General features: G+C 41.6%; 2 protein-coding genes across 2 annotated transcripts in view; both read left to right on the top strand.

Moving 5' to 3' along the window:
• The window catches only part of slc6a16a (solute carrier family 6 member 16a), a 29,425-nt gene extending 5,964 nt beyond the window's left edge, over positions 1-23,461 (top strand). Inside the window, exons 2-12 of the mRNA XM_080776355.1 lie at positions 6,630-6,873; positions 7,509-7,666; positions 12,695-12,821; positions 13,052-13,227; positions 13,648-13,758; positions 14,865-15,106; positions 15,312-15,492; positions 17,763-17,964; positions 18,548-18,707; positions 19,587-19,749; positions 20,037-23,461. Coding sequence (XP_080632481.1) covers positions 6,630-6,873; positions 7,509-7,666; positions 12,695-12,821; positions 13,052-13,227; positions 13,648-13,758; positions 14,865-15,106; positions 15,312-15,492; positions 17,763-17,964; positions 18,548-18,707; positions 19,587-19,749; positions 20,037-20,399 — 2,127 coding nt within the window. The 3' untranslated portion in view covers positions 20,400-23,461. The remainder of the gene's footprint in view (positions 1-6,629; positions 6,874-7,508; positions 7,667-12,694; positions 12,822-13,051; positions 13,228-13,647; positions 13,759-14,864; positions 15,107-15,311; positions 15,493-17,762; positions 17,965-18,547; positions 18,708-19,586; positions 19,750-20,036) is intronic.
• A 735-nt stretch (positions 23,462-24,196) lies between these two features.
• Positions 24,197-25,148, top strand: part of slc17a7a (solute carrier family 17 member 7a) — a gene marked incomplete at both ends in the record, with an annotated part of 25,239 nt that continues 24,287 nt past the window's right edge. Inside the window, one exon of the mRNA XM_080774851.1 lies at positions 24,197-24,258. Within this exon, the coding sequence (XP_080630977.1) occupies positions 24,197-24,258 (62 nt within the window). The remainder of the gene's footprint in view (positions 24,259-25,148) is intronic.

Raw genomic sequence — 25,148 nt, 5'->3', positions numbered from 1 at the left:
AAAATTAACCCTAGGGAGGACATTCATCTTTATGATTGATACTCGAGCTCGAAGAGAGTTGGGCAATGACGACCATCTGTCTAAATCAAGACAAATTTTATTCAGAGTGTCACTATAATTGTTTTTAACAATAGCTTGAAGAGATGGGAACACATCTATGCCAAGATATTTAAATTTGTTCACTACTGGGATTATGGGAGGCAGAACAACAGATCTCATCTCCTCGTTTAGCGGCAACAGGGCTGACTTTGTCCAATTGATTTTGTAGCCTGAGATGGCACTGAACTGATCAAAAATCTTAAGAATGTGTGTAATTGACTGTGGAGCATTCTCAATAAACAGCAGGATGTCGTCCGCATATAAAGAAATACGATGTTGTGTGTTGTTAACCGAGATAGGTGTGATCGCTGTGGACTGACGTACTGTCTGCGCCAATGGTTCGAGCGAGAGGGCAAAAAGGAGAGGACTAAGGGGGCAACCTTGTCTTGACGACCTGCCTATCGTGAACAGTTGAGAACAAATCTTGCCTGTTAGTACCATCGCTGTTGGATTTGAGTACAATACTTTAATCAATGTGATGAATGTGGGACCAACATTGTTAATGTTAAAGATATCATGCCAGTGTGTGAGCTCTTGCTCTTATCTGTGCTTTCTACTTCTATGTGGTACAGGCTTTGACTTTAGCTGCTGTTTGACTGTCAACTCTCAACACTTTCATCTTCACAACCACCAACTCAAAGACAAGCTCCAGATTGTTGTCTGCACTGCTTAATCATTCATCAGTCGTCCTTCATGAGGATAAAGAAATACAGAGGGAGATTGAAAGTCTTGCAACTGACCATTTCCACGCAAGCAAGCAACCATGTATACCAAGCATATTCCTCTGGTATGGGAGATTATTTCAGTCCTATAACATTAGAAAAATAAAACCCTATTGAACTACTTTTAAGAACCAAACACTGTTACGTCACGTCTTCTCACTGTTGCATAGCTTAATCTAAAAGATTGTGACCTTGTATGATGAAATGTTTTTCTAGGGATAAAGATACAATGTCTGTGCTCCAGCAAGTGAGGAGTGGTGCATTGCAACTTTAAACATTTTCCTCATGCAAAAAACATTTAAAATCAAACATTTTCAAAAAATAATGAAAATATACATGGCCAAGCTCAAAATACACCACTATGCAATGTGTTATGAGCTTGTAGATCAACTTTTAAATAGTGGTTAGCGCGCGCGCGTGTGTGTGTGTGTGTGTGTGTGTGTAAATAAGTGCATATATGTGGATTTGTGATAAGTGGATGCATGTTCAACTAACCGCAGTTCGTAATAGCCTATTATACTCATTATTATAAATGTCTAATAAGATAATACTAAGAAATTAAGAATATATCTAATGTGGCCCTTTTACAAATTGTGTACAACAGTACAACTGTATTTGTTGTATTGTAGAGTGTAGAGCTCAGGATTACATTAGATTAGATCATTTACACTGGGTAAAAAAATGGGTTACAAAATCGTGGGAAAAAAATATGAAAAGAATGTTTTTTACACACGGTGGCGTAAATATCGGCGATTCGGCGGTGCACCGCTGGTCAGATGCTGTGGGGCCGGTTCTAGGCATAAGCAATATAAGCGGTCGCTTGGGGCCACATACATCTTTTTTATGTCCAATGTATTTGCATTTAAGTTCATAAAGTTAACATAAGAACATATAAATGTATTTGAAATAAATAAAAAAAGAAGATTTCAGGATTCCAATTCAGAAATAGCAAAAAAAGTATTCCAGATTCCAATTAAAAAATAGCAATAATTGCAGATCTACGAGCTCAAATAAAATAATCTTGCATAGGGCCATGCACGGATTGGCTCCGAAAATCGGCCCTGGCATTGTGGTCTTCACCGGCCCTATGACGTCATTATGTCAAAACCTCGGCCACTAAATGTAGACATTTCCCATTTCTTTTGGACATACTGTATAGGTTTACGGTTTAAGTAACGGTGCAAATAGTGTATTCTAAATACATAGAAAATGAAACATATCATTGTGTTAGTTGTATTTTGATTATTGCTTGTCAAACCTTTTAACTAGCCTAATTAGCCTTTTAACTATTGGCCAACATTGGCCCCTCGGCCCAGCGTTTCTGACACGGCCAGAACACCATCAAAGCCTGTCATACTATTTTGGATGTGAATATTGGCCCCATGGTCTTTCCTCTAGAGCAGGGGTTCTCAACGTTTTTGGCCGGGGACCCCCAGAAATGCTTTGGCAATGTCTCGGGACCCCTGCCCCACCCCCTCCCGACCCCCAATATAAATTGACTGCTACAATAACCTTAATAATAGAGACAATACACATAAATAAATACTGAAACCAGATATAATCATTAGGGATGGTGTATGCATGTACTATCTATGTGTACTATACTCTTCATTTCCATTTTCCAGCCATTCAGTTGCACAAAAAAACATGACAAAGTCAATTGGTTAGTCAAGGTCAAGTCAATTTATTTCTAGAGCACATTTTGACCAAAGTGCTGGACAGCATAGGTTCAAACCATTTACTGTAGGTCCTGTTGGGTGTAAGGAGCCTCTGGGGAGGGGTGTCAAACTCTTGCAGGCCAGATTGGTAAAAATGCAACCTTTTGCAGGCCATACAGTATGTGACACTTATTTGTGTGTGCGTATGTGCTGCATGCTCTTACTCTCAACGCTGAAAGGCACAATGCTATCACAGTATTAGGTCACAACACACAAGACATGAGATGTCCATGTGGCGCAGGAAAAAGGAACCTGCCCAGCCCACCACCGTGAAGATTAAGGCGGGGTTTGAATCCTCCAGTTCAGCTTGGCCGAACACTCCAATGAACACTGTTCAGCAGTAGTCTGTATTACTCCCTCTCTTGTAAAACTCATCGTCGTCATAATTATGGAAAGAAATGGCTGCGACTTCAACCTACATTCGGCCATTCAGCTCGACAATGGTGGACACCTATGCATTCTATGATAATAATAATAATGGATTGCATTTTTATAGCGCTTTTCTATGCTTACTCAAAGCGCTTTACAATGGTACATTCATTCATTCATTGGGAGGTGAAGCGTCATCCTCACTTCCCACAATCACTCACGCACTGGGAGGAATTAGGGGTTCAGAGTCTTGCTCAAGGACACTTCGACACTAACTCTGGGGGAGCCCGGGATCAAACTGGGAAGCTCACATTTCCCATCCGGCTGCTCTATCGGCCACTCTACCCCTGACCCACTGCCGCCAAAGGGTTCTTTGTGCAATGATGGCGTGAGTGTTGCATGCATGGCGCTTTTAATACGGTTCTAATCAGAAGACTGATGGTCAACAAACGCTGAAACATGTATTTGTTCATTTGAGGTGTGGCACTCTGTACACTATTGAGTTTTCACAAAGAACCCTTGTGGGATCATTTGTGGGTTAGGGAGGGTTATGGTTATCAAGCTCACACTAGTTAACTGTACTTTTCCACAACAAGTCTTCTGTTGTTGCCATACTGACCACATGGTCTTGACCACTCTGTTGTGGGGTTTAGGGTAAGAAGATGATTTAGTGTTAAGCTAAATATAGACATGGGGGGGGGGGGGGGAGAAAAATGCTTCAGTAGAAACAGGTGGAAGGCCGAGAGAACCACTTGTACAGTAGGCTTATCAGTGAACAGCAAGTACGTACTGTATGTGGCGTGATGTTTATGCTTCACCTGGAAACTGCTGGCAAGCACTTTTCAAATCCAGAGAGTGGGACTATTCGTTAGGGTTAGGTTGGTCTTGTGAGGTCAACCCACTGCATAGAGTGACAAAGCAAGCATGGGATCTGAGGTTGGGGTTTGTGTGACTATCTCCCCAGCGGTTTTGAAGGAGTCTAGGGATTCACATTTCTTTATTGCTGTTGGTAGGGCATTCCACATTTTAGTGGCATAGGAGCGAAATGTATTTAATCCCTTGTTTGAGGGATTTAATACTCCAACTCGTGTTGTGATTGTGGACTTCTACTTGTAGCTTGTAGATCTGCTAAGGTTGAAAACCATTGGTCTCTAGAGTACCAAACCCAGTGGAAAGGCGCTAGATCAATTCAGATATAGCACAATGAGTTTGATAAACAAAACACAAATGTATATAGGGCTGAAGTGGGTAATATAATAATCCTTCGAGAGATGACTTCCGCACACCCGCTTCAATTTTGTAGCAGGTGCGTATAGGTCCTGGCAGAACAGCAAACGTTTAAAGGAAGGAGGAGAGACCTGCACACCGCCACTTGCTGGTTCAAGAAGTTTTATTTTGTTAAGAGTCGTAGCAACATTTCGGCCTTTCGGCCTTCTTCAGCCATAGTTTGAGAATAGGCTGACATTCATTAAATACACAATAGTAGGTTTAGACTGTGAAGAACCCAGTCATGTGACTTAAGGTGCAGTACTTCTGTAGAACATCCCTAGTATATTATTGACAACAACAATTATTCCCTGTATTGTTGCAATTGGTGACTTTCAATAATATACTAGGAATGTTCTACAGAAGTACTGCACCTTAGGTCACATGACTGGGTTCTTCACAGCTGCTATCTTCAGATTCCAGATTCAGATACCTTTATTTGCCATTGTGTACAACAACACATAGGAATTTGCTTTGACATTTGACATCTGATGAATGATTACTATATACAATTTGATTGGTTGTCTAAACCTACTGTTGTGTATTTAATGAATGTCAGCCTATTCTCAAACTATGCCTGAAGAAGGCTGAAAGACTGGTTCAAGAAGTTCAAATTTCTTGAACCAGCAAGTGGCGGGTCTCTCCTTCCTGTAATATAATAATCAAAATCTACAAAGTAACTAGTAACTAAAGTTTTCAAATAAATATAGTGGAGTAAAAATACAATCTTTGGATCTGAGATGTAGTGGAGATGGAGTAGAAGTAAAAGTATTGGAAATTGGAAACACTCAAGTATAGTACTTAAGTACATTACTTAGTTACTTTACACCAACACCACTGTGGGAAACGCCCAACAGTGCCTAGTCACCTGAGCACCACCCACAGAGAGGACCAATGTAATCCTAACATACCCCCTTCCAGTCCCGACCACATGTCAATCCAGAGTGCCTCTTCCCCAAGGTCAGCCAGCGCCCAGCGGGTCTGCTTATTCTTTCTATGTCCGCCTTCTATGCAAGTATGTGTGCTGCCGCTTGCATGTGAGAAATCACCTGCTCTATCTGGCCATTTCTCTCAGGCAGCTACGCACTCTTCCACAGTCACTGACTGTACTTTTCCACTCTCACAGTTGATACTGGCAGGGACACTATGTGTGACACATAGTATACACCTTATACTGCTAGGTCATGCATACATGCATTCTGGCTCATGTTCAGCTATTCTGAATCTTGGATGTTCATGGGGGCTTGAATGGGAGGGCTTTTTATCTTTCACTTTAATTTTCACTTGATAGCAATGCAAGGTTGTGATGTTTCTGAAAGGTGCCCTACTTTTACTGTATATCTCTTGTATGTGTAAAGGGCAAAGGCCCATACTTATATTTTACGTGAAGTTGTTACACAAAGTCAAGTTACACATAAAATGTCTCTGTTTTTGTGTTATCCATTTCAATGACAATGGTCAGTAATAAAAGGCCTATGCTGAGTAAAGAGACCCTGAATTGTTCCCACATGGAATATATATCCCATGTGTTTATTTATATAAAAAAAAGGGTGTATACCATATGAATTACATCTTATGTGTGTTTCCTCATGGGGGGTGGTAGGTGGTGATACTAGAACAACAAAACGCAAGAGCTTCATTGGAGGGCATGGAATGTCCTGTAATGGCTTTTGGACACCTGCTGACAAGTGTATTCATTTATTTATTTTTACATACTGGTCCCTTACAAATAATATTGAGATGTGAGAGAGTAACTCATTCCGTGTCATAGGGAGCATAATGCAAGACAGACATGCTCCAAATTATATTCATACAAATATATTATAATGTATACAAAACACCAAGTTTGAAGCTTCTGTAAGTTGATTGTCATATCAGCAGACTGATAAGAATGGAAACAAGACTTATGCCTTTGAAAATGATGGGCGGTAGTACTAATGTCAAAATTGTGGGCTAAACATGCCAGAACCAGACCACTAGTATGGTCCTTCCAACTGTTTTTCTACATCCGCTTTCTATAGGAAAGTGCGTGGCTGCGTGCGTGCGTGCGTGTGTGCGTGCGTGCCTGACATCTTGAGATTGCTTATTGCTTACCCAGCAGTCACAAACATAACTAATTATATAATTGGAAATGAGCACATTATTTGAAATGGATGCATCACTGAACTGATTATTCGATAACTAACCACGGCGAATCATGGTGTCACTCTTATGGGCTGAACATTTGTCAAAAAAATAGATCTATAAGCTCACAGCATCGCAACACCTTATGACTCATAGCTTATAGATCGGCTGATTTCGGCAAAGAGATTTGGTGTTGCGGGAAAAAGGAAGCTTAGTATAGAATCCCTGGGGCACTCCGGTCAGTGAGTATAGGGTTTAACTTTAATTGGTTCATTTTCTGTCTATTGACTAATAAATTATACGATCAACTATTTCACCCTACTGTGAGCAGACGGAGAAGCCTCCACTGCCTGGCGATGAAGAGGGGAATCGGATGAGCGATTTCCAGTCGGAGGTTCAACTCCTAGCCTTGGAAATGGAAGACGGATCGAGCAGGGTCGAGGCGGATGATGCAGACGACGCGGAGCGGCCAGCATGGGACTCTAAGCTCCAGTACGTGTTGGCTCAGGTGGGCTTCAGTGTTGGACTGGGCAACGTGTGGAGGTTCCCATACCTCTGCCATCAGAATGGAGGTGGTGAGTACTTTACCACTGGTGTTGCGTTCACAAGAGTCGCAATGATGCAAAGATCATGGCATATTTGTCGCTTTGTATATGTGTTGTCATCAAGCGTGCGTCCGTAGTGACGTGTGTCGGAGGTGCGGCGGCCGGCGGGAGATTGAGAAAAAACATAATTGCAGCTACAGTTGTAGCTTTGTAGCTTTGCATCTGGAAGTTGCAGCTCAGCTTCGTTTTGTAGCTTTGTGTCTTTTGCAGTGCAGCTACAATTAAACGTCGGATTTGCAAATGGGGACAAACCAATAGAAGTCCTTTTCCTACCATATCCTAGTTGAATTAAGGTGAATTAATTGATTTGCATGGGGAAATGACCTGTAAGTACCCTTTGCGGCTTCTGCTTTGAGTGTTGAAACGTCAGTAGCATTGCATAATATAGAAATGTGCATGGCAAATGGTATAATACTATGTCCATCCATATTCCAAGTGCGTTTGCATGTAATGCCAGTGTCACTAATCTTAAAGTACATTTGAAAGTATTTTCAGTAAATGAGCTGGTCATGGTTAAAAGTATACAGCTCTGAGGTCCAAAAAGTGTGGGCACCCTTAAGTGTTGATTCAACCTTTTCTCTAACATGACTCAATCTCTTCTCCAGGGGCCTTCATGTTGCTGTATGTTGTTCTGTTGGTAGTCATTGGGGTTCCACTATTCTTCATGGAGCTGGCAGCGGGCCAGAGCATTCGACAGGGCAGCATCGGTGTGTGGAAGCACATCTCTCCAAAGCTGGCAGGCATCGGCTACTCCAGCTGCATGGTGAGGAGCTCTGGTATATCCTAAAGAAACGTTCCCTTTTGTAGGGTGGGATGTGCCAACCATGGTCAACCCTGACCGACGGAGGGCTACAGTATGACTTGCTTCATGCTTCATATCCATTAGCATACAGTACAGTAGGTAACACAATAGTCCAGGGGTGTCAAACTGGCAGCTCACAGACCCACAAAATAGTCCAATCCAGCTCGCAAGATTATTAGTGGAAGAAGAACAAATGTAAGTCAAGACGTCTAATTGCTGTCTGACGTCTGTGAAAGATTTCACGTAAATTGCACACTGCGTTCATGATTTGAGGCTTTTTGTTTAAAACGGGCCAATCCTGCAAATTTTGAAAGCCAATGTTAGCCAATCAGGATGGAATATGAAATATCGGACAGATCCGTCTTGAACACATGACTATAGGGATACTGTGTAACGATTTTCGGATTTTTTTCAAAATATGGAGGAGTAATATCATTTCTTTTTTTTACAAAAGTCGAACTCCTGTTGGTGCTATAATTTGGGGCATCTAGGGAGTGTGTGTGTGCAAAGTTTGGCATCGACCGGGTTAACGGTGCCGGAGATTAGCTGTTTGCACGGACGGACGGACACACGGACGGAGTGCAAAACATACTCTCTCCCCATGCCTCCAGCCTGGTGGAGACAATAATAAGGTCTGCAGACTGGAAATAATATGTTTACTGCTGATTCAACGTTTTGGTCAAATCAGGGATCAGGAATGTAAAGTTAACATATTGGCCTGAGGGTGGTGCTAGAGGAAAGGTCACTCCTCTGGGTATGCACTCAGTATGAATGCACTCTGTAGGTTTCATGGTTTCAAATGGGTATGCACTCAGTATGAATGCACTCTGTGGTGCTTGTGGTGCCAGAGAAAATGCCATGGCATCGCCACTAACGGTATCAATCCTATGGGGGACCATGATGGTGCACAATGAATTCCATGGCAGTCCTACTAACTTTGTGATGGTGGGGGTATACAATCTTGTGAAATATATCTCTAGATATCTAAATGATGACAGTCAATGATGACAGCTCTTCAGACAGGATCCTCTTCAATCTAGAACCAGACACCTTTGATCTTTATCAGAAAATGTGCATGAAATGTATAAAGGTACAGTATTGGCACTGTATGTAGTCAAATTCAGTGTGCCTTAGTTTATTGGGCTTATTATCAAATGTATGAGGATGTAATACAACCAGTAAGACGCGCAAATGCGGGAAGCGAACGCAGCTGAGACCCTGCAGATCATGTCTGTCTGTCTGTCTGTCTGTGTGTCTGTCCCGCTGTTACTGTATATGTGGACCTGGCCCCTTTTGTGCCCATATATGGAGCTGAGTGATTGCTGATGCAACACACTCCATATTTGGACGTACAAGTATAGCGGAACACACACACACAGACAGACAGACACACAGACAGACATTATCTGCTAGGTCTCATAGTAAGTGCTCACTGCGTTCGCAATTAACATGGGCACACAGACAGGTCAATGTACCTAGAATATAGAATATTACGTATAGAATAGAATAGAATAGATTACGGTCAAAAGTGCAGCAGGTATGTACGAATATACTGTAGGCATGTATGTAAGACTTGTGCCGCAAGGTGGTGTATATGTACTAGTAGAGGGAGGGAAGCTAACGTCTGACAATGTGCTAGGCGAGGCCATCAGTACAATTTAGGCATTTAGCAGAGTGATTTAAGGCCTATTCATAGTCCATTTTTCGGTGAATAGATTCACCTATTCACTGGTGGTTAGTAAAAACAGAGAGATATGTTGTATGAGCGGTGACCACCGTGGTGTGACGTCATGTTGTAGTTTTCGGTGATCACCTCTTCACCGAAAACCGGACTATGAATTGGCCTTTACAGTAAGCGAGTACCACCCTCTGTAGTGGCTCTGCAGTTGCGGACGGTGCAGTTCCCGTACCAGTCGATATGCAGCTCCTAGCATACTGTTGCTGCTAGGCTGCCACATTTCCGGCTTCCAAGCAACTTGGGATATAGAAACATTGCGCCTTGCCATGCTCGCTTTCATACCGAAAAACCAACATTAACAAAATCACACCCGTGTGAACTGAGTGGTGCAACTCCACCCCCGATTTTACAGGGGCCAGTTTCGAATTTCAGCCGTCCGTAGGTGCCCTTTGAGAGCGGTTTTGAAGGAGTAGGCTCACACTCCCCCCGAGGATGCACACGGAACAATACAGACTCTCTTTCATGCCAACTGCTATCAGACTATACAATGCGAATGCATAAGAACTGCCTCCCCCCAAATGGCATATGGCATATTGTCCTTGGTGGTCCTGGTCTTGTGTGGTTAGGGTTATATCCATTTGTGTCTGTTTTGTGTTCTTCTGTCTGTCCAGTAGTTTTAGCTTTTTTGTGCCATCTCTGGTGCCCGAAATGGCGGAGCTGCCACTGCTTGTGCCCATGGAGTGCTAAGTGACATGTGTCATGAGGACATATCCATGAATTTGTGAATGTAACCTTTACTGCACCTAAAATATTTGTGTTCCTGTATGCATTTCCTGTGTCTGGACATAAATATATTGTTAAACTGTGTGTGTGTGTGTGTGTGTGTGTGTGTGTGCATTCCAATAATATAGTGTTTATATCAAGGTATTTCTTTGGCACTGCATACTGTGCATACTGTACATAGCATTCACCTAGCTATCTGTCGGAACATATAGAATGTTGTTGAAGTGAGCTGTATAGCCTTGTTAAGTCTTGGTCATGGCATTTCATGACATATTTGTTTCATAACATTGCTAGTTGACTCAAGGTGAGAAAGGCTATAAATACCCAAAGACAACAGTACTGTGTGTGTGTGTGTGTGTGTGTGTGTGTGTGTGTGTGTGTGTGTGTGTGTGTGTGTGTGTGTGTGTGTGTGTGTGTGTGTGTGTGTGTGTGTGTGCGAGCCATAGACTGTAAAAAATATGGACAAAGCGTTCCGCGGGTCTAACATGAACGTAAAATGAAGCCTGTCAGTCCTTGAATTGTACATCGCCATCTTTTTAGATCCGTTTGAGCCCAGCTGGCCCATTGGCTGGCCCAGACAACGAGGCGGGACTTCCCCCCCCTGTTCTTAGTTGGTTTTTATTTTGACTCGAGTGGGTGGGGAATCCCGATCATAGACTGTAACGGTAGCCACGCCCCTCAGAACATACGTGACTTTATGGTCATTTCTTTTATAAATGGGACCATCATTTTCCAAAAATAATATTATGACATTAGAAATGAGACTTTAAACTAGTGACTGGAAGCTGAAAGTATTCATGACCATGTTTATTAAGGTAATACAGTCTAGGTGAAGTTGGGCCCAAATACATGGACTTCCAATGACAGCGCCACAACAGGCCATTATATGAACTTTCAGGAAATCCCGTTTTCCTTAGTAGCTTCACAAAATATTTGTCTGACTGCCCCCCTGGTGCGCGCGTGCAATGCGCATATGAAGGGTGGTTATAGCCAACTACAGATACAATGTGAGAGTAGCTACATGCCTCAGTGCTGGTGGGGTGTTTTAAAACACCACTCTAGTCTGTAAGCACACTTTCTGCTCAGTCACTCACTGCACAAACACACACACTACACACTGAAAGTTATCCAGATACGTAATGACATTTTAACATTTTGTGTGTACCACCATTTGATTTGCCGGTTTTGTGTGTTTGTGTGTACCACATAGTGATGATTTGATTGGCTGAGCACGGAATGTGATGATGTGTCACTTCACACAGGTGTGATGTTTCTGTTTTACTTTGTGATCATGATGGTCATCTGACATAACCATTGGCTGACATGGTCATCTGACATAACCATCTGACATAACCATTGGCTCGTAGTGTATCCAAATGCACAAAAATTTTTCCTCCCAAATACGTTTGGTAACTTATTGAAATTGGCTTCGCAGCTTATATATCTTGTTACCAATTTACATATTCATGCCTTTGTGCAGGGTAAAGGCATGCAAAAAGGCATGAATATGTAAATTGGTAACAAGATTTTTTTTTTTACCAGGAATTCCAAGTCAGCAGATGATTCTTTCAAGAGATGCCAGTACCTAGTCAGCTAAAGGTGCCAGGTTACTATCTATTGGACCATGATAGGTTTGACCTATTGGTGACATCACACACGTATCCTCTACTCCTGCAACTCACATTTCAGGGACAGTACAGAGGAGCTCTCCATCCCTCTGCAGGGGAGGAATGTGAAGAGAGGAAGATATGCACAAATCTAAAATCTAAGTCTAATACTAATTAAAAATGTAAACATTAATTAAGGTTTTTGACTGGATGACACAAGATCCATGAAATGGATCTTGTGAAATGGATCCATGAAATGGATCTTGTGTTTTATTAATGTGTTTATTATTATTGTGTTTATTAATTTATTTTTACTGAAAGGTTTGTCTCATTGTACAGGACTGTCAAAAATGTCTACATTGGCTTTCCACAAAATATACAAAGTACAACAGTAGTAGTGCTGCAGCATCTCATTATACATCTAAATTTAATAAGTCGACACGTGGTTTGACAATCCTTGGTCAGATTTGACCTTGCCAAAATAGCCTTTCACACAATGCAAGAGTCAGCATACACACGGTAAAATCCTGAGTGGTGATTTAACTCTCTGAGGGTGTACAGTATCAATACAGTGACCAATTGTGAATCCAAAAGTTGATCACATCTGTTATGTTTATACGGTACACTCTGCTTATTGTAAATTAAAATGATTTGCAATGTGTTGTGAGCTTGTATATCTATTTCATATTAGTATTTAATAGTTACTTTGAAAAAAGTACTTTTTCATGTGTTTTTTTGTTTTTATTCTTTTGAAACAAACACAAAACACAAAAAAAAAAGATCTTGGAAATTGTATTTATTCACGACCCATAAATGTATCTGTCACTTCCTGTATCTGAAACACTGGTCTCACAGACTATGCAAATACTGGAAAATATGGTGGCAAGTAAATACTAAATGTAACCCTTTCTTCTGCTCTAGGTGTGTTTCTATGTGGCCCTCTACTACAATGTTATCATTGCCTGGAGCTTATTCTACATGGGCAACTCCTTCCAGTACCCACTGCCCTGGGAGCAGTGTCCAGTTGACCCTGGCACCAATGTCACAGGTACAGTACTTATTTATAGTGTGCATTTCATTGTGTCCGTCTGTGTTTGACTTGTCATGGGGTCTATTTGGCAGAAATGCCCCTGTCGAGTGACCCCAGCAGACCCCGGTAGCCCTCATAGCATAGAGCAGTGGCCACAAGCATATCGCTTTTATGCTATTTGTTGCGGTCAAGTTATTATAATTGTTTTTTTTCTTTCATGAATATGTTAACAACACTCTTTCCAACAGTAAAGGAATGTGCAGGTAGCTCCCCGACAACATACTTCTGGTTCCGTAAAGCCCTGGACATCACTGACTCCATCGATGGGTCGGGAGAATTCAACCCCGTCATGACGGGCTGTCTATTGGCTGCTTGGGCCATCGTCGCCTTGGCCATGATCAAAGGCATCAAGTCCTCTGCAAAGGTGAACTGTCCCGTCACTGCTGTTCCATTATTACACCAGTGGTTCTCATTCTCAAACCGTTTCTTGCCAGGGATCCTCAAATGTATATGTGGCCACGGACCCCCATCTGAAAATGATTTGTACCAGGGACCCCCAGAGGGCCCAGAAGAGAAGATTTGTGTTAAAAGAATATATCCAAATAATTTTTTAACATTAACATTTTCAATATTTTTCAAATACTTAAAAAAAATAGCAGATGTAATAGCTTGCAGCATGGCACGAAGGGACACACTCTGAGCTTGTAGATCTTCTATTTTTGAATGGCCAACATATAGATTGATAAAGTGGTTAAAATGAGTGTGACTTTAACAGTACGTTAAGGTGTGATGCAATATCATTTGTTATTTTCTTTAATGCCTCCCTCTTTGTGTACATTATTAGGTGATGTACTTTTCCTCCGTCTTTCCATATGTGGTCCTCTTCATCTTCCTGGTCAGAGGTCTGATGCTTGACGGTGCAATCGACGGAATAACCTACATGTTTTATCCCAAAGTAAGCAACATTATCATTATCGTCACTTAGTATTTGATAGATGTTGGGTTGGTGAAGTGTCACTGTGTGTTCTAAGTAAAACGACATAATGCATTTAGTGTTTAACCATTCAACCCTAAATCAAAAAACAACTTTCGTTGTATCAAAGTGCTATACAGAACATTTCATCGGCACAACAAATACAAACAGTAATAAGAACAGTACACAGAGGCATATTAAAGTGCTCATTAAGACAATGAGAAGAGTCAAAACTAAAAAGGAGGATTCAAATGCTTGTAAAACAGAGTTTTGAGCCTGGATTTAAAAACTTCAATGGAGGGGGCAGTTCTAATGGAGAAGGGAATGGTGTCCCACAGCCTAGGGTTGGGCAACTTTGACGATGGCGAGGGCCAATATATTTCCACACTCACTCCAGAGGGCCACAGTGCATAATACTGTCGTAGCAAAAATAGCCGAGCTTGTAGATCAGCTATTTTTGCTATATTTGAATTGAAAACCTGAATAAATTTTTGCTATTTTTGAATTGGAATTCTGACAAGTAACCTTTTTGCATTTAGTTATAGTTATGTTAACTTGGACACAAAAAGACAATACCATTTTAATACTAGTCATGAAGTAATTAAAGCGGGTTTGTAATTGCAACAGCTGAAATCAATACTATATCAGTATTCATGCGGGCCGCATTAAGTGAAGCTGGGGGCCGCATGTGGCCCCCGGGCCGCCAGTTGCCCACCCCTAGGGGATATGCCACAGAGAAGACACTGTCCCCTCTTAACCCTAGCATCCTCCATTCTGGGCATAACATAAATGACAACATTCGGCATGAGTACTGTAGGTGAACAGCTGCACTCACCCACTTACGCGTGCACACCCACACACACACACACACGTCACACACACACCCCCACTCCAAGGCGAGGGTGACACAGGGTAACCCATATCTATTTCTATCTCAGACTAGGAGAACCACAGGCAATGGTAGTTAAAATTCAAACTAATTCATAGTTGGATTTCCTAAAAGATACAAGCATCAACCAAAGAACTGCTTTATGCAATTGCAATCTGTTTGGATCAACGTTGCGTGTGTGTGCGTGCGTGCGTTTCAGTTGGAGATCTGGGGTGAGGTGCAGGTGTGGCGACAGGCTGCCACCCAGGTGTTCTTTGCTCTTGGCCTGGGCTACGGTTCTGTTATCGCCTACTCCTCCTACAATCCAGTCCACAACAACTGTCACAGAGACGCCCTGATGGTGTCCATGATTAACTTCATGACATCCGTGCTAGCGTCGCTAGTCGTCTTCGTAGTGCTGGGTTTCCGTGCCAAGAACATCGCACTGAAATGCGTGGCTGAGTACGGCATCTGTGTCCGTTATTGTCCATTATGTGCATTAACAAATACTTAGATGAGTGCCAACATAATTTCTCTTCATACCCAATTTATTGTACAGCATAACTACTGTATTTAGGGTTGTTGCACTTAGAGCTGATTATAGATACAAACATTTTAACCTTTTACCTTTCTGTCTTTGACCCCCCCCCCCCAACCCCTATTTTAGAAATCTTGGGATTCTAAGTGACATCTCTTCCCATGGATCAAACCACCACTGGTGGCCTTGGTTCAACATGTCTGACCCAAGATCGGTGTCCATAGCGGATTACAGCGAGTGGTACCATCACTACGGCTCCATGGTGGGGACAAACATCACAGACTGCAGTCTGGAGGAGGAGATGAATAAGGTAAACATGAGACGTGAGGAACACAACGCACCTGTGTTCATCTCCACAGCATACTTGCTGTTACCCTGCTGGTGTCCACCACTCCCGAATGAAGTGTCTGGTTCTGGAATCTGGTTCAACACACAGGTCCTGGTCGTACTCCTGGTGAGAGCAGGAGAGGACCTGGTGAGACGTAGGAAGTGCCCGGCCCTCCACACGCCGGATGGCACGCTCAGTACCGGCAGAGTAGTTCTGGAGCAGCGGATTGTGTGTCCCTGGTTTTTCCCTAAGGGACTGATCAAGGGTAGCTACTGGGACGTAAGTCGGGACTTGATCACCCCGGCTGGGTCACCCGAGTGAGGTGTATAATGTTGGGAGACCCGAAACCCTGAGGACCTTGGGATACATCACTGAGGATACGTCCCAGTTGCATCCTAGTGATGTATTGTAGTTCTCATGGACTTATTATGAATAATCATCAACTACCTCAGCTTTTATTTCATACTTGTAAATCTTCTGCTTCTGCTCCACAGAGTCAACGTTAGTTAATTGACACACCAGCAAAGAGCAAGTTGTTACAACACGACTTGCAACACGACTTGTAACTGAATATGACAGGGAGTGGCTAAAATTGTGTTGTGAGGGTGTAGGCAAACCAATGAGGTTTTCTTTTTAGAATGTTAATAATAACAACAGCATATATTTACAGATGCACTCACATTCTCACAAACATTTTGGATGGGTCAGCATCTGTCTAACTTAACTAAACCTTTAGGTGCTCGCTGCTCGGGTGTCGCTAGGGTTACGTTCCTGTCCACCATCTAAGAGACTAGAGGTTTGACGGTTGTTCTACGGTGAGGGAAGCTGTGGATGGGGGGGGATGTTTGTCGCTGTACCAGCAAATCCTACTGCAATTTTTCAGGCATGGAACAGGCACCTTGACCAACCCGTAAATGTCACTAGTGCAGCGACAGAGATCGCCTTCTCCAATCATTGGATTGGACTGTTTTTTTAAGCTGTTTTTTGAACGCTGCTGATGCCAGGAGAGAATTTCCCATTTGTTTACTTCTCAGTTGTGTCAGAAATGGCTTATATAAAGAGCCTGGAATCAAGTAAAACCAGTGAACGTGGTGAACTGATAAAACATATGACTGTTCATAAAAATGATGAGGCAAAAAAAAAAGAGGCAAACGTACAGTACAAAACTGTGTACATATGTTAAGAGTGAAGTAACTACTCATCCCATAAACCATTGCTTATTAACTTTAACTGTTGTCATTATTAGGCTATGCTATGGTGTCTATATTGTTACGGTAGTAGTGTTGTAAAATATTGTGGTTGACGACGATGTATGATCGAGTGTAGCAGACATTCGCTGTAAGTTACCATGGTAACGCAATCTCCACAAATCATAGGTGGAGATTGTGGCTATTGAACTATTCCTTGATATTGTGAATGGAACTTGTTCTAATCTAGATAGATACAGTAGATAGAATACGGACATGTAGCTTCTATGGAAGCATACAATATGGTTAGCCTACATTGTTTTGCAACAATGTTGTTTGTGGTAAATCCATACTGGATTGAGATTATGGTTGATAAAATTATCTATGCAGGAAATGGATGGGACTTTTACTTCCCGCATTTCACAGCTTTGTTTTTCTCCTGTGTGTTTATTTTTATCCAACTTGTATGCTACTGTTTAAAGCCTTTCCACAGCAGGCATTTTGACGGGTAAACACAGCTGAAGGTAATAACATTAATTATTGTGGGTGTGTTGCATTCATTTAGTTATTGTGTAACAGCATGGACGGCTCCTGTGAGTGAGTCCTGTTCCGTTAACTTCATGCTGTCACACAGAAACGCATGAAACGCACCCACCATAAGTGTTTTCACCTTCTGCTGCGTTTACCAATGAAGAGGTCAAAACTAAGGGTCCATTGATTCATACTAATTCATTCAAAGAGTTAATTATTGAATATCAAAACAATATCCAAATACAGTTGTTTGTATTTATTCTTTTATGTTTTCCTGTTAGAGTCAGGCAGTGTTTTTTGAGAAAAGCTGGGAAGTAATTCATTCTGCTATTCTGTACACATTTTAGTAGTTTTTTGTTTGTTTTTGATTTTTCTTATCTTCCATCTCCCTCAAACGCTCAGCACCTTCCTCATATCCTTGTTTCTACTATCTATCTCTCATCTTTCACACACTGTACTGTACTATATTCTGTACTGTACTGTACTGTATATTCTGTACCATTTCAATGCCCTTCGTCTCCTGGCTGACTCCAGGGCGTGGAAGGAACAGGGCTGGCGTTCATCGCCTTCACAGAAGCCATGGCTCTTTTCCCAGCGAGTCCCTTTTGGTCCACCCTCTTCTTCCTAATGCTGCTCAACCTGGGTCTCAGCACCATGTTCGGAACCATGCAGGGAATCCTCACCCCCCTCATGGACAACTTCAGCCTGCTGGGCCGACACAGGACCCTGCTCACCGGTAATGCACACTGCATGGCATTCCACATCCAAAAAGTCAGTGGTTGAAAGTGCTCATGAAGATACAACCCATTCTGGGCGGGAACCCCTTTTGGTGTTATAACCCTTCTGGACGGGAACCCCTCTTGGGGTTCATTACAGTATGTACAGTATTCTCAAATGTTTAAAATATTTGATGCTGCTATATAAATATTTGAAGTCTTTCAGAAAACTTAGGTCAGGATATAGAAGGCATTTTAGAATCGGCGTCAGGCCAAAATGGGTTAAACACTTTTCTGGGACGTTGAGAACCATTGCTTTTAACCAGCAAAATAAGAGAGTTAATTAAACATGCAAAACAAAAGTTTTCTCTTCTCCCGACAGAGAGAGGTATAATTGCAACAATGTTTGAACTGTACAATCTGGTGCACTGCCTGCAGCCATGTGCTAGTTGTATTGCATTATACCTGCATACTGTACCATGCATGTTGTTTAAAAATCAATCAATCAATCAGAAAATAAATACAAGTAAAATAAGTTTGCTTTTGCCTGATTAGTACTTGTTAGTAACTAGTTAGTTCAGTGTGATTGTGTTTGTCTTTCAGTGTCGAGCTGTGCTTTGGGGTTTGTGATAGGATTGTTGTTCACCCAGCGGTCTGGTAACTACTTTGTGGCGATGTTTGACGACTACTCTGCAACGCTGCCGCTGATCATCGTCGTGGTGTTTGAAACGTTTAGCGTGGCGTGGGTTTACGGAGCCGATCGGTAAGACATGGAATGTTTTCCACTTCCAAAATGTGTCGTGTTATTTCTGATGTACAATGTAGATTCTAGTTTCAATGGTTCAGTTAACAGGGGTTCACTTTAAAACACGATACTTTTGGTTTTTGTGTGCAGTGCACAGTTTGAGTTAAATATGTAGATATTTGATATTCATTTGATCAGACACGCCCCTACCAATACCCCTCCAACAGTAAACCCACAACATGAATTGATTGAAGTATTTATCGGTATTAACGGATTGGAGAATTACAGTACATTTCAAGGACGGCACCATAAAGCATTACACTTGTTTACAATAGGGTCCACCATGTTCAATTCATCATAACATTTAGAGACATACAAATATACACTTCTATATAACCAAGAACAGGAAATCATCATAGAGGAGGTAAAAAGGGAAAAGTGAGGGGTGGATGGGGGATTCAGATTTTACGGGGGCCAGTTTCGAATTGCAGCCGTCCGTAGGTGCCCTTTGAGAGCGGTTTTGAAGGAGTCAAGGGATTCACATGTCTTAATGACTGTTGGTAGGGCGTTCCACATTTTGTTGACATAGGAGCGAAATGAATTTAGTCCCTTGTTTGTGCTGAAACTAAACTCCTTGAAAACACATTCCTGCTTCTGGGGACTGATATTGTGCTTCTGATGTGTGTACAGTGTAATGTAATTCATTCAAGGTTTTTTATTCTGTGCACACAAGAGCCCAAGTAGACATTTAAATCCCTATTTAAGCCTGGGTGTCACACATCAAAAATAGACGATCTGCAAGATCTTTTTTTTGTGCACGCCGCTAATGCACAATTAGGTATGAATCAGGCTCTTGTTTGGCACATAAAATGTCTTATATTTTCCATTACCCCTTAGATTCTTGGATGACATTGAAGTCATGCTGAAATGGCGCCCTCCAGTGATCTACAAGTACCTTTGGAAATATGTGTGCTTACTGGCTATGGTGGGTCTCCTGGCTGCCAGCTTGCTTCGCATGGTCTTCAAACGACCGAAATACACAGCTTGGAATCAAAACTCAGTAAGATGTTGGAACATTATTTCTCATCCAGTGCACACTGCACTTTCATGACCAAGCCTTATGAATAGAAATACTGCTTAGTCAGACCACAGAGAGAGAAATGTATTTTAATTTGTGGTTAAAATTCTGAAGGAAGTAGAAAGAGTTATTCTGTGTGCATAGAGCCCATTGTCTGTTACTTTAGTCTGTGTCCGATTTCCGTGTCTACTGACTTGCTTGTGCCTGCATCTCTGACAAAGAATCTCTCTCTCTCTCTCTCTCTCTCTCTCTCTCTCCCTGTTTGTTAGGCGTCTGAGGAGAGTCTCGAATACCCTGGCTGGGCCTTGGCTATGATCAGCATGCTCATCCTCTTAGCCAGTTTCCCGGTACCTCTGGGCTACATCCACCACATGCTGCGACAACGCGGGGTTCCCAGCATGGGCTCGGAGGAGGACATCGGTGACCAGGAGCTGCATCGTGAGCGCTACACCAAGTGCAGCTCTTCAGAGCAGATGGACGACGTCAGCACCCACCACGCCCCCGCCGACGGGGACCTGACTCGTCGAAGGGCGTCCTTCCTGCCGCTGGGCACCGACCACTACCACCTCCTTCCCCAGGGGGGGGACATGGACGACGACGATGAGGATGAAGAGGAGGACACGGGGATGTGAGCCAAAGAGCGGTTGACGTGGAAAGGAGGAAGTAGCTGTGACGGAAGGAGGTAGTATACTGTAGCTATTTCAACGTCCGACCTTGTCCAAGAGAGAGGTAAGAGAGAGCTGTTGGGAAATAGATCGCGTATAGAGGGGAACTGAGAACAAAACGATTGTTTATCTGAGGAAGACTGTAATGGTATTTTGATTTACCAGTATTCTCTGTATTGCTGATGTAGCTGGATAAGCCAGTAGCCAGAACAATCAGACAAGTGCCTTTAAAATTTTACACTCGCTGAACAGAGTAAAGTGTAGGTTTCTTAATCCAAATGAAGCTAATTCCATGCATTTGTTGGGGCTTTTCACATTTAAGACAGTAACCCAACTCTGTTATCAGTCATTTCACACTTAAGGATCTTGCCCGCTGAAGTCTGTATTTTCGTATGCTAGCACATTGACTCCGATGCGCGTTATTCTATTAATTGTGGAACATTTCGCAGAATGAAACACAATAGTCATCAAACAGTGAGGGTGATTGTGTTGTCACGGTGGTCCTCTCACTTGTTGGAACACAAAATTAAAAGGGAAATATTGGATCCATTCTGAGATCAAACAAGGACAGTTTCACCTGCTGATGGAGGAGCTGTGGGAACCCCATCTTTTCAATCTTTATTTCATTGGCCCAGTTTGATGCTTTGCTATACTGGAGCCACATTAAAAAGAAAACCACCTTAATCCTAAACAGCGACTGACAATACACACACACACACACACACACACACACACACACTTGAAGAGTATTGTCCCATGCCATGACTCCCATCGGAAAGGTGCATGCCAGGCGATACCTTTTTCTGAATCCACAGGCTTCATTCTTTATAGTAGGCTACTACTATAGCCTCAAAACACTGCAACATACAGACGAGATAATAAGAAAAACGCAGAAAATCGAGGCAGTGGGTAAAGTAAAGGGACAAGTGATGGGCTATCATGATATATGACTTGAAGGTTCTGGGCCTATAGAATTGCTCGGGTTAGTGCTCAGTGAGCTCAGTCAGTGGGTGATCAGGTGGAAGCAAAGTCCCAGTTTTCCAAAGATAGGATTTGGCCAGTGTGATTGAGCTTTGTGTTTACATACCGTAAAAACCTGTTCATGGTGACAAAAGGATTCCACGGGGGATGGACTTCAAATATTTGATACTGATACTTTTTTTAATCAGTTTTAGACAGAGTAATCTAAGACATCTACAAAATATCTGTATGTTGTAAGCTTATTCTCAGCATGCATTTAGGTACCCACTACCCAGCATGTTGTGTAAAGTTACGTGATAGTCTTTCTAGATCCATTCTAATGTCACTTTACGACGAGATTGTGTTTTAAATATATGGGGTTGAACTAGCTCTGGGCCTTCTGTATCCTAGGGTTTAGATTAGCCCACAGCTTGGACGTGTGAAAGGCCCTTAAATGTTTATACAAACCGTACCTATGAATTTTCTTTTCTTTGACAGATATTGAGTGTTCAGATTAATTTAAACTGAAAAGCAGTCTTGTCAGAGAAAACTATAGAGGGTATCTAAAATATATTTTAACATCATTTTAACACATCTCCACATCAACAGAACCTCTGTGAGGTTCTGGCACACAGACCTACTTGAAATATATATTTTGCCAAACAAATGTGATGAGAACCAATGAAATGCAGGTTCTTATAAACAATTTCCAGGTTGGAGGAAACAAAGAATTTGGGGATGTTCGCTGCATTGTACGTCTTGGAATCATGTGTAAGAATGGTCCAGTAGCAGTGGAAAGAACCGATACAAAAACAAAACCTCGCACATGTATTGTGTTTCATATAGTTTTAAGATACTTCCAGTAGTGATGTATAACAAGTTAGTAGTGAACAGTGCAATAAATGTTTGCAAGCATATTTGCTCACAGGTTATTGTTTTATCAGTGAAGAATTCAAATCTTTTGTACGTTTGAATGGAATGTAGTCTATTTAAAGTAATGTACTGTAGAAGAGTTATTACCCTGCCTGTAGGAATGTGTGGCAGGGAATTGTTATACTGTATGTCCTGTCTGTGTGTTTGTTAGCTAGATTTGAGAACGGACAGGTAGAACTTGATGGGAATGCTGCTGCAAAGAGAGGCTGAGGTTTAAAATGTCAAAGTGCAAAGTCGCAATTTAGAGATGTAGCACACAAAATGTAGGTGCGGGCAGAGTTGACTGATTGAGTTCCTACATTGTAAATGGCAACCTTATGTCATTATTAGAATGACTATCTTTGTTCCCAAGCATTGTAGAGCCCAACCAAACAATAGTGCAAAACTGCACATGTACTCAGACCTCTTGAATCCAGCAGATTATGGGCAGCCATTGAAAATATTCAATTATTTCTATGGTAAAACAGGTAGTTGGCAAAAATGTGCTTAAAATGTGTTTATCTGCAAATATGGTTTGAATGTAAATAATAAAAACAATACTACTTCCTTAATGTCAAAGTGCTGGTAATGACCATTTTGTGGAGACAATTATTGAGATCACATTTAGATTTAAAGTCACTGAGGAGAAAAAATATATTCTGAATGTTATTCCTATAGTATTACTCTGCATGGTATTTGTGGTCTCTTCCTGAATGCCTCCATCGATTGGATCCAGTCTCTTGCTACTAATATTTAGTCATTCAGCAGGGACAGCACTTCATTTCTTACAAATGATCACATGATGAAATGATGAAAATGATAATGATCATTATTGGTAGATGACCATATCTATAATGAAAATGGTCAGCTGTTTTATGCTGTACTTTAAGCTTAACAAATTCAACAAATATGGTTTTGCATGAAAACCATTGTGATTTATATTATGATTCTAACTGTGATTATTTTTTTATTGTGTGTGTGCGTGCATAGAAAGGAGTTGGTGTGTTTTCATATGTGGAGATGTGATTTCTTTGGAACTCTGTTGTTACAGTATATTGATTGTTTTCAGTTAACATTTGTTTTTACCTCAAATATAAGACAATATTTTAAATAGATATATGGCAGAAAAATGTTTGTATATTTGAGTTTACTTTTAAATAAACACAAATACTGAAGTTCATTGTTTATCTTTTCACTAGAACAAAAAATAGACCTGTAGGTGGCAGTCTGTCAAACCCAACCTGGCCTCTGGCAGGTGTAAATTAAATGACACATCCTGCCTTTACCAGTTCTAGACTTGATAAGGGTTGTTAATTATTCAAGTGAATGTCTAATTTTATCTGTGTTAAGCTTTGGCTTTATTTGATTTATTTCTATTGTAAGAAAATGTATATTTTTTATTTATAAGTAGGCCTAGGCTATTGATGGCTTTATATCTTGGTAATTGTAACCACCAATGATAGCCTATATATAGCCTACACACAAAACAAAATACTTTCCCCTGAACAGTGTATTGTAGGCTGTAGCCTATACTGTTCGTTGTTATTGATGGGTGTCACAGCACTATAAGCCGTATACAATTTCCCATCTCATTCTCATTTTCCAGTATAAAACTGCTTTATATTTATTTTATTTTTTGTCCTACAATGTTCATAATTCATATAGCCTGTTATTGCTGAGCGTCAGACTAGTAAATCACCTGCACTTAATGCTTGCGTTCTTTTCAGTGGGTTTTGAATTGGACTCCGGGTGCGTGCTGGTGCAGAGAGGAGAGGTGGGAGGGGGAAAAAGAGAAAGCCAGAGCGCGTTGGAGCAGGACAGAAGTAGTGTATGTTAGTGTAGTGCAGGACAACAACAGCACACCACCGGCAGGGTCACGGAGCTGTGTGAGGATGGACATCCGACCAGACAGGTTTAAGGCGGCCGCTGCTAAAACTCTGGGAAAGATTCACAGGTAGGCTACCCTGCAACTTCAAAGTTTGTTGAATTTACCGCCCAAGTACTAGTCTGCGTTTTAAACCCGTTTGCCGAGAATAGTTTGCGTGTGCACCTCAACAATCGACCGCCCGCTGTATTGTGGTGTGATTCCCTTATTAGTCTAGATTTTGTCCATGCACCTATTATTATTATTATTATTATTATTATTATTTGAAAAGGGGGTTTATTGTTTAATTGTTCGACCAAATTAAATCCCGTTTGCCTACTAGAGGGGAGGGAGGGATCGTGCGCACCTGGAGGCGCTGAATGATGGTGCTTGGATGGGACAGCAAACTGCAGCTGTGCAACATCTGGCCCAGACAGTGCAGTGATGGAGAAAGATATAGTCCGACTGAGGAACATCTTGCCATGGCCTAAAACGTGCTCGCAGTAGTTAATTAGTTTGATACTTTGACACGGTCTACTCTAGATTCAGGGTTCGGTGGTGCAGTTTGTTACGCAGGAATTCGTTTTTTCTGTTTTCTTTGGCTGTTTGCGATACTTTGCTTGCTGAGGTTATTGTCCGACGTGATCAGCTAAAGGTGTACGTATACAGTAGATCGATTCGTGTCTGGGTTAAAATGTTACATAATATTGCGGTTCATAATTTGTGTCCTACTCTGGTGGAAGGAAACTTGACCAGATGGAACAAAAGTAGAAGCACATTGATCAGCATTACTGATTTAATCTGATTTTCTATATGTTTCTCACATTTAATTTCAGCTATATAACCCGATACACCCTTTTTTACAGTTAATCGTGTCTAAGAATAAAAGGTTATTTTCTTGTAGATTTTATAGGCCTTATAATAAATATTCCCTATTTAGACTACTTCAAAATATTGTTTTCAGTAAATAAAAGTGTCAA

Source organism: Protomyctophum bolini (genome assembly GCF_963924005.1).
Source record: "Protomyctophum bolini genome assembly, chromosome: 11".
NCBI lineage: Eukaryota > Metazoa > Chordata > Actinopteri > Myctophiformes > Myctophidae > Protomyctophum > Protomyctophum bolini.
The sequence above is the reverse complement of the archived record's forward strand: the minus strand, read 5'-3'. Positions and strand labels throughout refer to the sequence as shown.